General features: G+C 37.2%; 1 protein-coding gene across 2 annotated transcripts in view; it reads right to left on the bottom strand.

Annotated features, from left to right (window-relative positions):
* Positions 1–13,730, bottom strand: part of nptnb (neuroplastin b) — a 57,502-nt gene that overhangs the window by 27,629 nt on the left and 16,143 nt on the right. The window contains exon 2 of one of the 2 annotated variants that reach the window (XM_007241333.4): positions 2,321–2,668. The exons of the other annotated variant lie outside the window; for it this stretch is intronic. Coding sequence (XP_007241395.2) covers positions 2,321–2,668 — 348 coding nt within the window. The remainder of the gene's footprint in view (positions 1–2,320; positions 2,669–13,730) is intronic. 2 annotated transcript variants of the gene reach the window in all.

Consider the following 13,730-nt stretch of genomic DNA (forward strand, 5'->3'; position numbering starts at 1 on the left):
TGAGCTGAATGAGCACTGGACCAGCATTCCACATTTACCATTGCTTCAGTGGTCAGTTCATCCAGCTGTACACAAACGCACAAGCGACTCGGGTTGAGCAGACGCCCCCCGGTGTGTTTTAAGAGGTGGTGTGCACGGCACGCGGACGAGGTAGTATAGGCTATAATGTCATTACTGATTTGTGGGTAAGCACACACTGCAAAGAAGGCACAAGGTTGTTTAATAGGTTTAAAAAATGGCTTCTGGTCAAGTTTTGTAATCAGCTGCCTTTAGTTGCTGTACATTCTCGTTGGGTACTGTTTCTTTAGAAGGTAACCAAACTCATTATGATTAAGTAGGCAATGACTGATAGCAGGATTCTGCCTCTCCTTGTGTCTTCTTATACTGTCCACTCTTTACTTATAGTAAAATGCACACAAAAGGAACATGTTACGACTTCAAAGCGCCAGAAGGCATAGGCGTTACAGAGAGTGCACATAATGTTAGGCTTTGAAGGAAATAAAACAGCCTGCGCAATGCAGAAAGTAAACATAACATAAAGGAAAATCTTGGTAGCAATATTCAAACGAAAGTAGAATTAATCTGACTCGTTAAGACACAAAACAAAGATGTTCTAAGACACAAGACAGAAAGCGACACAAGAACAGCCAGGATGGACTGCATGTGAGGTGAGGGAGGGTGGAGTAGAGGAGGGAGAGAAAGGCAGACAGAGACCTGTCTGGGTTTGTGGTCATCCACAACAAGAGGCTTAAGGGGTTCAGGAGAAGCAGGAGGTAAATGTCTACTGAATTCAGTGAAATCTACTGAAGATGAAGTAAAGGCCAACATTGAAATAGACAAAAGGCACCTTAAACTGTAACCATAGAGCTTGTCTGAGCTAGGAATTCAACTATCTATCTATACACAGTACTGTGCCAAAATTTGTGAAAAACAGAATGAAATAACTCTTTTATGTTTACATGCATCTGTTCTAATGTGATCTGTGCTTTTAATCACAGAAGTAGATATGTATTTTTAAATAGTGTGTTTTGGTGCCAAAGACTTCTGCACAGTGCTGTGTGTATATATGTCATTTTACAGAAACGTCCACTTTTGGAATGGCACATTGTCAATCATTTAGTTATGTTTTAGTGACAAGCCTGGGGACCACAATTTTCCTTATATTTTTATTGTATTTATTTGCTTTTAGTTTTTTATGCCATGTAAATCATATATTAAATAATCATGTGTTGTAATTGTGCTATTTACCTCAAAATATGGCACTCACCTTTGGAGACAAGCACATCTGTGGTACTTGGAATACTATATAATTGATTAAAAATCAAACTTTGCTAAGCTGATTGCATAATAATGGTCAGTTGTTACAATAATATGTTGTTGTATTTTAAAATGTAAATAAAGTTTAACAGTGTAATCTGTGTAATATCTGAAATATATAAAATAAAAATAATATATCTATAAATGGATGTTTTTATAGAATGACATATAGACATATATATGTGTGTGTGTGTGTACAGCTGAGGAAAAAATTAAAGAGACCACTTCAGTTTCTGGATCCATTTCTCTGATTTTGCTATTTCTAGGTATAAGTTTGGGTAAAATGAACATTGATGTTTTATTCTATAATCTAGAGACATTTCTCCCAAATTCCAAATAATAATATCGTCATCGTTAGAGCATTTATTTGCAGAAAATGAGAAATGACGAAAAAGATGCAGAGCTTTCAGACCTCAAATAATGCAAAGAAAACAAGTTTATTTTTAAGTTTTAAGAGTTCAGAAATCAATATTTGGTGGAATAACCCTGATTTTAATCACAGTTTTTATGCATCTTGGCATCATGTTCTTCTCCACCAGTCTTACACACTGCTTTTGGATAACTTTACTCCTGGTGAAAAAATTCAAGCAGTTCAGTTTGGTTTGATGGCTTGTGATCATCCATCTTCCTCTTGATTATATTCCAGAGGTTTTCAATTTGGTAAAATTAAAGAACCTGATCGTCTTTAAATGGTCTCTTATTTTTTTCTAGAGCTATATATATATATATATATATATATATATATGTACACACACACACACACACACACACATATATATATATATATATATATATATATATATATATATATATATATATATATAATGGGTATTTTTAACCCAGTATATACAGTATATATAGTGGGTTAAAAAATCTACACATAAAATTACAGATAAAAGCTTTTTTCCTTTAAACCACGCATGCGTACAAACCTTGGTATTAGGGAGGAGACAGTTGTTTCTACTACATCTACTACCTACTACAGTACATATAGACCACTCACTCTGCAGCACGGAAATGGTGGCCTGAGCTCGGATCCAGGTGATGGCAGGGTTTTGGCGCAGGTCGTTGCGGCGAGGGTCGTTACTGGCTCGACACTCGTAGGTCCCAGAATCCTCCAGCGTGAGGCGAGTGATGCCCAGCACACTGACTCCATTGGTGCCGTATGCTGTGTTGATTGTCACCCGACGTTTGCGGGCACCGTCCCACAGCTGCTTGAAGGAGTCGGCCCGGTTAATCTCAGCGTACCACCACTGGATCTCCGGCGTGGGGTTACCAACCACATCGCAGTACAGCTCAAAGGTGTCTCCCGTGAGCTTTGTCTCAGACATAGGCGACTTCACAAACCCAGCTGGAGAGGAAGACGGTTTCAGAGTGATGTTCGAAGAAGGAAGAAAGATGAAAAAAAGAAGGGAAAAGCAGAATAAGATGGTGAAGAGGGGATGAAAAATAAAAGTGCAAAATAAAAGAAGAATGATCAATAGCAAATCAAGAAGCATCAAGACACAAATTAAAAGTGAGAAGAACAGTTTAATTCATAAAGACAGGATAAAAGAGCAGGTCGTGTGTTTGACAGGTCAGTGTGAACAGGTAATGAACCCTTGGAACAAGCCTGCTTTCATGTATCAACTATATAAGCTTAATCATTTAAACAGTTTCTATACTGTTTAATCACAATTATCATCTACTACCATCAGATCAGTCATACAGTGGTATGAAAAAGTTTAGGCACTCATTTTCATGATTTTGTGCTTTAAGCTTTAGCGTACCTCAAGAAAGGCTTCTTCTGCATTACTCTCCCATACAGCCTCTCCTCGTGTAAAGTGTGCTGAATAGTGAACGATGCACAGTGACTCCATCTGCAGCAGGATAATGATGTAGGTCTTTGAGGCTGGTCTGAGGGTTGAGCTTCTCCTCTGATTATCTGAGATTTTTCTTGTTCTGTCACTTCAGCACTTAACTAGAACTGTATTTGTGGTTCTTCCATTTCCTCCCTCTGTTCCTCACAGTGGAAACTGCAGCTGAAATCCAAATTTATGCACCTGCCTAATTTAGTTTAAATAATTACTGCAAACTTTCTGTAAATCCTATAAACTTCATTTCACTTCTCAAATATCACTGTGTTTATCTGCTATATGATATATTGAACTGAAATTGCTGATCTGAACGACCAATGATTTATTAACAAAAACTTTTTCATACCACTATATTTATATGAAACTGATCATCTCAGGTGGCGCACTGATAATGCAATCACGTTTGTGTGTACAAATAGATACGTGTATCTACAAATTCCCTGAAATTTGACTCTCTCTCGCTCTTTCTCTTCTTTCTCTTTTTATTCTGCCTCTCTGTCTCTCCCTCTCTTCTCTGACTCTCTCTTCTGTCGTGTTGTGGTTTTCACCAGTAGTGTTTCAGCACAGGAAGTTCAGGGAAAGGGTTTTTTAATGGACATGATTGTTCTGTATTTCTTTATTTAAACCTCTGAAAACTTGCTGTGCAAGCTCGCACTTATTCTGATTTGACACAAGCATAAAGTAAATCTCTAAACAGTGATACTGTGATAAAATCTAACTTTACACAAATGATGCATCCTGTATCAAAGTATCAACACTGCATAGCAGTTTTGTTATTAGGTGTGATAATTGTGTGTGTAATGTATTAAAAACAATTATATCATTCTATATAGATGTAAACCGACTGCTATTCATGGCATTAATTATCTAAAGCATATGGCACAGTCATTGGTGGTTGTAATACTGAGAGCAGCACAGTTATACTGAAATGATTCTGTTTTGGTTTCAGTGAAGGACAAGCATTAATGGTTTTGAAAACGAGGTCAGTCTTTCCCTCCAAAAGAATTGCCTTCAAAAAGGTCACTGTATCATCTCTAAGTAGTCCCTGCTCAGTGAGATGCGCCTCATTGCCTGAATCACACTTGGCATCAGATCAGTGGGTGGATCGTGATTGAAAACCCAATATGGTCTTCTTTTCAGTGGCAACAGATAACAGAAAAATCAGTCATCACTGTCAGAGGTAGAAGGAACTGTTTTCTTGGCACTATTTTTGGTTTCCCAGGGAAAATGCACTTTGAAAGTGCATGTGGCCAATTTGGAAATTAATGTTTTTTTGCAGTTTAAAAAAACTTTACATTCAGTTTACTGTCCCATGACTTCTGGCATGTCAGAGTATTTGCCATTGTAATAAACACATTTCACTAAATTAAATCAATTTTAAAAGTTCATTTAAGTTCAAGTTCTTTTAATATTCTTACAGTCGAAAATAATTAGATACAGTATATGGACAAAAGTACACTAAAAATGAACTGAACTTCAGTCAATCATTTCTTTTAGTAAACTTTACTTAATTTATTTTTGCTAAATGTATCCTTTCTTTTAGTAAAAAGTCTCACTGTATGGCGTCACATTAATGTCAAAATTCGGGGCACAAAACTACCAGGTGAAAAAAATTATCCAGCGTGTTTTAACATTTTGTGTGTGTAAAATAACTTCTTGTGAGCGCAAATGAAAAGCTCACGAGCAAAAAAAGGGGAAATTGTGTGCGCGCTGAAAAAAATATTGCTCTCGAGCTTCAATTTAGCCCTGGTCAGAGTGGCGCAGATTTTAAAATTTGTCTAATTTTTCTGCTTTCAAAAAATCTAATTTAAAATCTGACTGTGCGCTTTCTTAATATTCAAATCTCCGCCGTTTGCAGGATCCAAAACAACAGCAGTGCAGCCTTATACACTTTATTTACCTACGTTACTATCGCCTATCCATAGCGAGGCTGTGGGGTTTGGAAGTAGCGTCGTACCACTGGGATCTAGAAGGGCCGCCTCACTGCTGAGTTCCCAAATACACTTCTTCTGGTTTAGGAACGTACCCCCAGCCTTACTTTCGCAGAGTGAATAAAGTGCATACTGAGCACTAGGTACTGTGAGTTGGACAATGTACAGAAAACACTTCCAGTTTTCAGAAATGATTGGTCTGTCAGTGTTAATGCATTAACACATGTGATTAATCTGGAAATTATAATGCATTATTTTTTTTAACACAAATTCATCTTTATTTAATAACTAAATTAAATAAACATTCACCTCGCAGTTTAGTGGTTTAACAATTTGTAGCGCTGTAAACACAATATCACATCTGTTGGGATAAGAATTATAGTTTATTTTTTACACTGTATTACAAATTAAATCTATAACACTCAATACCCTAGGATTCATTACACAACAATTTTCTCTCTCTCCAAAAGTACAGGGAGGTACCAGCATTAAAACATAGTCATGACTTTAATCGTGATTATTCCCAGAATATGAATACGATATTTTAAAGTGATTGACTCCACAATTATTATAATTTCACTTTACCATTATAATATTGATCTTTTTTTTTACATTTAAATACTCACTACTAAAAGCCTAAGTTCTAAGAAAGAGGTAAAAGTGTGATTTAACCACAATTAATTACAGAATACTGTACTGAATAATCTGATTACATTTTTTAATCGACTGATACCATTAGAGAGGATATATAATTAACAACAACAGGCTACTTTGGTGAAGAAAGGCACTATAATAACACTGCACTGAAGACTGCATTGTAATAAAAGGTTATAGCAGACACTATAGCTTATTCTTGGTTTAGCATCACATTAGGTTATTCAGCACAGATGTTCTCAGTACTGACCCCAGGGTAATTTACTCAGCACTGAATGTGGATGTATCAGACTCCTGTAAGATCCATCTTTGTTGGAAAGCTTGGTCAAAGTGTTTAAAGCTTGTACAAAACACAGCCACATTCAGGGTCGTTTATTGGACACTGTGTAATGTTGATCACTTTACCATATTGTACATAGTGACTATTCTAAGATAGAATCTTAAAATGACTTTATTTTGCTATGCAGGAATACCCAACCCCATTTTTATATTATTAATCTGGAATAGGGTACTGCAGCATGGCCTGTTAACTGTGTCTCTGCCTGCACTGCAAGAAACTGACAGAATTTAAAAATAACAGGCTACCATATTTAGGATTAGAATTTAGGATGATATTGAAAGACATTTAATTATTAGCATGCATTTCATGAGAACATTGGCATGGAGTCATCAGCAGTTCGTAGAAAAACTCTCTTAATACCCACTTATACATAAAGATTCTGCCATTTACCAATGTCTAGTTATCTGGAAGATCTCAGCTATGAAATTTCAGCATATAAAAATCATCATAAATCAAGAACAAACTTAAGACAATTCTTAGTAAGATATTGGTAAATAAAGCACATGGTTTGTATTTCAAACTACACCACAATCAGAAAAAGATAGACAGTTTGGAAAATGCAAAAAAGTGTTTCTTACGTTTACAGGAAAAAATATATATTTTATGTTTTGTCTGGTCAACTCAATTTCATTGATTACTATATATATCCATTCCTGCATTTCAGGCCTACACTGTCAAGTTATATACACTAATACCACTTACCACACTAAAAGGTGGAATTTTTTTTCAAATCGACAATGCGTCTTTTAAATCCAGTGCACATGAATTCTATCAGTCAGCTATTAAGGAGCAGTTAAGCCACTCCACTGAAGTACAGCATTATACATGAGTTTTAGTGAGGTTTCTCCAGTACCAAGATTTGAGCAGTATTAGCATTAGCTGCTAACCACGCTAAGCGCTAGGTTAGTCGTTCAGAGCTGAGTATATTGAACTTATGTCTGGCTGGCTAAGCACTTGCTAACTGCGGCTTAGACAAAATATTGGAATTCTAAGCTTACTGTAAAAAAACGGAAGCACGTTACTCACCCAAATAAACAGTTTTCAGGAGAGAAACCTGTGTAGATTAACATCCAGCACTCCTTTGACTTTAAAAGAAAAGGTTCATTGATAGTCTGCCTTATAATACAGTGTGTCAATATGGTGCAAAAATTACGGCACAACTTTACTATGATAATGAACCATTACACAGTGGAAATGTGTATTGTGTTCAAAAGAATCAGAATTTTAAAATTCTTTGGAAGGAATGTCAAGAAGCACTTAACTGGTATCCTCAGTACCAAAACATAATGTCAACATAACAAGTGGTAACTGTTTTACTGTTTACTTCTTTTGGAATATGTTGCTGGCATAAAGTGCAGGAAGTACATTAATAAATAAAATGAAGTTGAGTTTCCTGGGTTCATAATATGTGCGATGAAATACATTTTTTATTTATTGATATTCATTTTCCATACTGCCAACTTTTTTCTGATTTGTAGTTGTACAAATCTGCTTCTTTCAGTCCAATATCCTCCTGACTTTGGAAACATTTAGCTGAAAACAGAAGAATGTCTAATGATACACATCGATTTCTCCAAAATGTTCTCTTTGCAGCTTCATCATACAGACCGCAAGTATCCTTTTCACCATTATGCTATGAATTAATTGACTGTTCCTCTTTCAGTGCTATGTCTGGAACAGAGCTCTAAACAAAAGCAGGATCTCAATTTGTGTGGACAGCTGTAAGAGTAGATTTTCACTTAGCTGAATTCTCTGCCTGCAGCGTATTAATAAGAAGCATAATTATACTCTGGCACTATGTAGACGTCTGTGTAGAGAGCTGCTTTTTGTCTGGTGAACAGACCAAACCAATAAGATAAGATAAGATAAGATAATCCTTTATTAATCCCACAATGGGGAAATTTACCATGTCCAATCACAAATTTACCATTACCAATCACACCACTTCTACTATTCCGAAGAGAAGGAAAAGAACAGGCTTAGCTATTTCAGTTCAGTGGTGGGCTAGGGGAAAAACAAGTGACAGAAATAACCTTGCCATGTTGTCAGCAAAAGCAGCAGTTAAGCTCTGGGCTAGGTAACCTCAATCAGAATTACACACAAGACACACTGAAAACACACAATTCAGTCATGCTTCAGCTTCAGCAACGATATGCAGCCACCGTCTTAGTGAGTTATATCCCTCCAAGTCCAGCATTCATTAGTACCGTCACGATTATTCAGTTAAAAAGACAATTAAAATGTACTGCTGATTCTCAGTGAATCAGCAGTGACTAATCAGTAATTTGCATGGTGATAATGCATCATATCAAAACCTTGCAATCATTCAGATAGACCATCTGCATCTCCATCATTGCATAATGAGTATATCAATGGAAACAGTCCAGCATCTATTGGAATCTAATGTTTTAATATCTTTATTACTGTATGTGACTATTTTAAATATATTTAAAATTCTGCTAAAGTTCAATATTGCAGCAAGAAACCCAGGCTTGGGGGACAAAGCTGCTTCATGTGCAAACATTTGAATGGCTAAGCGCTAGCTCTTTCGCTGTTCAGTGATTAGTTTTAACGGCCTATAGCCTGCTGCTAACCCCGGCTAGCAATGCTGGAGCAGCATTAGCATTATCCGCTAAGCGCTGGCACTTTTGCTGTTCAGAGGCGAGTATATTGTACTTTAGTCTGCACATTTACCATGTTAAAACAAGCTGCGTGGGATGAACTGCAAGTTAATATTGTCCTGACTTACCAGAACAGGGTTCCTCAGTGTAGCGCTGTCTGGTGGCATTTACTAGCGCTAACTGCGGCAATTTCTGCTACAGTAAATTTTCGGAGGGATCAGACCAGACAGGATAGCCTTCTTTCCTCACATGCATCAGTCAATTCTTCTTGCAGCACTTTTAGTACTGAACACTGTGATGCTCTGACCCAGTCATTTAGCCAGTACAATTTTATCCCCTTCCACTTTTCAAATTTGCAACCAGAGTCTAAGCAGTAGAAACAAGAATTAGGCTTTTAGTAGACCTGCCCCCTTTTCCAACAACAAATGAGTCTCAGACTGCATTCATTGAGTTTACATTGTAGCCTAAATTAGCATACAATTCTCCTGATTTTTCCACTGGTACCCACAAATTTAATTTTTTTTATTGAGATTTTAGATGATAGGCCAACACAAAGTATCAATTAATTGTAAAGTCAAACAAAAATTATACACATTTCTCTTTTTTTTATCAAATAAAAATCTGACATGCAAAAGTATTTAGCCCCTTTTAATCTAAAACTCCTAAATAAAATCCAGTGCAAACAGTTCAAATGTTTTAATTAGGTATACTTTAGTTGAGAAGTTTAAAACAGCTTTAGCTTAGCAGGGTGCCCAATGAGCACTACATCCATATAGCCAAGTATTCTAAAACTGCAAACCTACCAAGACCGTCCACCCAAACTTATAGACTGAGCAAGGATAGCACTGATCAGAGAAGCAGCTAAGAGGCCTAAAGTCACTCTGGAAGAGCTGCAGAAATCCACAAGTCAGTTGGTAGAATCTGTACACAGGACAACTAAAAGTCCTGCACTCCTCAGATGAGACCAAATTTGAACTCATCAGACTGAACACACCATCCCCACTGTGAAACATGGTGGTGTCAGCATCATGCTGTAGAGATGTAGAGATGGTCAGAGTTAATGGGAAGATGGATGGGGCTAAAAACAGGGCAATCCTGGAAGAAAACCTGTTGGAGGCTGCAAAAGACATTCCAGCAAGATAATGACCCTAACAATACAGCCAGAGCTACAGTGGAATGATGTAGATTAAAGAATATTCATGCGTTAGAATGATCCAGTCCTAAATCTCATTCAACTTCGGTGGAAAGGCATGGAAATTGCTGTTAACAGACACTCTCCATCCAACCTGGCTGTTTTATAAAGAACAATGTGGAAAAAAATCTCTAAATGTGCAAAGCTGGTAGAGATATACCCCAAAAGACCTGCAGCTGTGATTGCAGTATATTGACATATACTTACTAGACACCTCAGATTTTTATTTGATTTAAATTATAAAAAACATGTTACAATGTTTTACCACACAGTTACGTGCTACTTTGTGTTGGTCTATCATTTAAAGTAGGGTTGCACTGATAACAATACCATATCAGTATCGGCGCAGATACTGGCACTTACACACAGTATCGGTGTCGGCACTGAGTATCGGCCTATACCATTTCCGGGTTTGGAATGCAAAGTAAAAAATAGCAGGGTAAATAGCGCAGTAGACTGTACAGAAAAAAATTTGCAGAATAGCAAAGTACCTTTTTACTCAAACAGCAAACGAAAAACAACCAAATCTGACTAACCGAGCCGAACGCTAACGCTAACCAAGCCGAACGCTAATGCTATGGCGCACCAGGAGATGCTGTCCGCCATCTCCTGGTGAGTAACTTTACAACTCCTACATCAGTTTACACAATACAGATCTGAATAATTAACCATCTGAATAATTAATACTTGCCTGAGTAACAGTTGAAATGTCATAATTAATATCTGGCTGTGTTTATGAATAATTATAGGCTCAATATAGACACCCAATATGCCATTTTAAAGCTTAGAATCTCTGCTTTTCAGTTATCTAGCCTACTTAGCTGTATTTTCTTTCAGAAAATAAACATTTAGGGCGAAGTATGATTTTATGATTACATGTTAAACATTATTCAAACTGTCCAATTCTCAGGATTACAGAACCGTAAACCACTTCACTATAGGATTTACATTTAGGTTCAAAGACTGCTTGATGAAATTTCAGCCAGAAGAATATTTTTTCTTTTAGAGCCATATTAAAACCGTCCGCCGTAAGAAGAGTCTCATGGATTCAGCCAATCAGATTATTATATCTTATTCAGGATAAGACAGTTGGTATCGGTACTCGGTATCGGCAGATACCAGTAAAGTTGATATCGGTATCGGTAAGGAAAAAGTGTTATCGGTGCATCCCTACTTAAAATCCCAATAAAATTGTGTGCTTGTAAAATGACAAGGGTATTTTTGCAAGGCACTGTATTTCTATGGCGTCATTTTACTGCCAAAAGTCAAGAGCAAAGTTTTTTAATGCAAGAGCCTATTTCATGCAGCGCTCACGGATTTTTATTTGCTCACGTGTAAAATATAGGTGTGCTCACACAAATTTACCATGCTCTCTCTCAGATTAACTCTCCCCTTGTACGAATCTGCACGCGCTCTCTTGGATATATCATGCTCGTCTATCTGGCTGTTCTTAATATATCTAACTTCCGCGGAGCGGTCCCTGCTCCAGTGCGGAGCTTTTCACTGCGACAAAGCTGCCAAAAGTCTCCAGCCAATCAGACGTGGCAACAGGATTTGACCAATTAAATTCCTAATGCCGCTTGCTCTGCATTCTCATTGGTTGAAAAAAACGCAATGAAATCTAATGGTTTATATTATATATATTTTTTTTATTATATGTTATATGTATATATACTGTATATATAATGGTATTCCGAAATTCATTCCAGCTCTATTGAGACTGCCTATCTGTTATCTAGCTCTGAGCTGATAATGTAAAATATAAAATGTAAAACATTTTTTAATTTGGAATTTATTAAGTAAACGTTGATTTTTAAATAATTTTAGGCAAGGATATTAATAATCCATAAAATCCGTGAGCGCTGCATGAAATAGGCTCTTGCATTAAAAAACTTCGTTCTCGACTTTTGGCAGTAAAATGACGCCATAGTTAACCCGTTAAGCAGTGCTGTGAGTGGATGGGCGGTGAGGATGTTCGCTTACAAGAAGCTGCAGTTCCTCATCCAACCACTAGTCAGAGCTGCAGCAGCAGCAGCACAAGCCCTGCTGTCTTTACTCATTCAGAGCTACAGACCAGCCACGGGCTACAGGCTCAGCCAGTCTGGAGCGTTTTTACAGTTTCTTAGTTTCATCTGCAGTGGCGTGCACAGACATTTTAGGGGGCAAGTGCTCAGGGGGGGAAAAGGGCACTTTTTAGCGCACGTGGAACACTTCATTATAAAAAAAAAAACGTTATCTATCATTGATTTGGGCTAGAGCAGCTATTTTATCTGGTGACCAGGCGGCTAAAGATGCTTAGTAGTTTGGTGCTGTATGAGACATTTTACTGCACAACAAAATGATTTCACGTTGGGCTTAGAGGGCAAACGGTAGGATTTTACTTGATGTGTATGTTACCTGGCTGGTGGGACACGGGGGGGGGGATCTGTTGGCGTGCGTGCTGTGCTGAAGACTCGCTGAACTGAACTGCTGCTGCCAAGGAGCGGGTTTGATATTGGGGGGGGACACATCTGTTTATATGAATCAAAGTCCACCTTATACTTTTACCTTTAAACACAAATAAACCATTCTTTTCTGTACTTCTGTTTATTCTTAGTTACATCCAAGAAAAGGTCACTTTACAACCTAAACATGTTACTCCACTTTACATTTACTGTTGTTAGAAAAAAGTATGTGTGCAATATCTGAACTATATACATATATGAAAAAAACTGATGAGGTATCACCTAATGTTTAAAATAATATAATAAATGTTATTATTATTATTATTATTATTATTATTATTATGTATTGGCATATCAATTCTGTTGTATATTTGTATATTTACATTTACGCCACCTTTTTTCGTCTTAAAGTACTTATGATGGTGGTCTTTTACGTAAAAGAATGTAACCTTATGTTTCATTGAGATTTTTGGCAGATGTTAATATAAACTTTAGATGACCCAAACCCTCCTAGTCTGTTAGTTTCATGAGCTTACTAAAGGACCAGATATATTCCATTAGTAAATCTAAGGGACTAAGGAATTTTAACTCAATAAATGAGTGTTTATTAGCTGATGAGCTGGATCCGGTGAAAACACACAATTTTAGTGCAGTGATCAGGGATAAGAAACTGCTTTAAACTACCAACATAAAGTATTGTACTGAAATCTTTCATTTTTAACCAGCTATCAGAAATAATCTCAACACAGTTTATATGGTAAGCTCCGTTACCTTTCTTTTAGAAAAATCGCTGTATATCCAGATCTGTTTTAACGTCAGCTCGCTGCACCCCGCTGCTAAATCTAAAAAAGAAAACTTCACAAATCCTCCACAGTGAGGGGGGGCTTCCCCACTCTCCTCCGTGCTCCGCAAAACCAGCGAGATAATTGGCTGTTTCTATTAAGAGGCGGGACTTTCTTCCTGAACCGGCTCCGTGATTGGCACTAAGAGATTTGCCATTTACACACCATTATGTCTACTCATTAAAAACACAGCTGTGCTAAGAGACACGATTCGCTCCTGGCGACGCCCCTGTTCTGCTTTGTTTTCACTCGTTTTTAATTGCTCAGGTTTTCAAAAGATCATTTCAAACCGGCCTCAGTAAAATCTTAATAATGATAATATTAAAAAAAAAAAACGAAGTTTCAAAAGGGCACTTTGGTGGATAAAGGGCAGAGTTGTCTCTCTGTCTATGTCTGCATGCCTCTGTTCATCTGTGTAGGAAATAAAGGTTTTAACCCCACTAACCGGATAATACAGCTCTCTACAGTTCATCTTTCAGCCCAAGCAGTGAGCTCACAAGCTAACAGCAGCAATTTAGAGCAGCCGTCACAGA

Source organism: Astyanax mexicanus, unplaced genomic scaffold (genome assembly GCF_023375975.1).
Source record: "Astyanax mexicanus isolate ESR-SI-001 unplaced genomic scaffold, AstMex3_surface scaffold_40, whole genome shotgun sequence".
NCBI lineage: Eukaryota > Metazoa > Chordata > Actinopteri > Characiformes > Acestrorhamphidae > Astyanax > Astyanax mexicanus.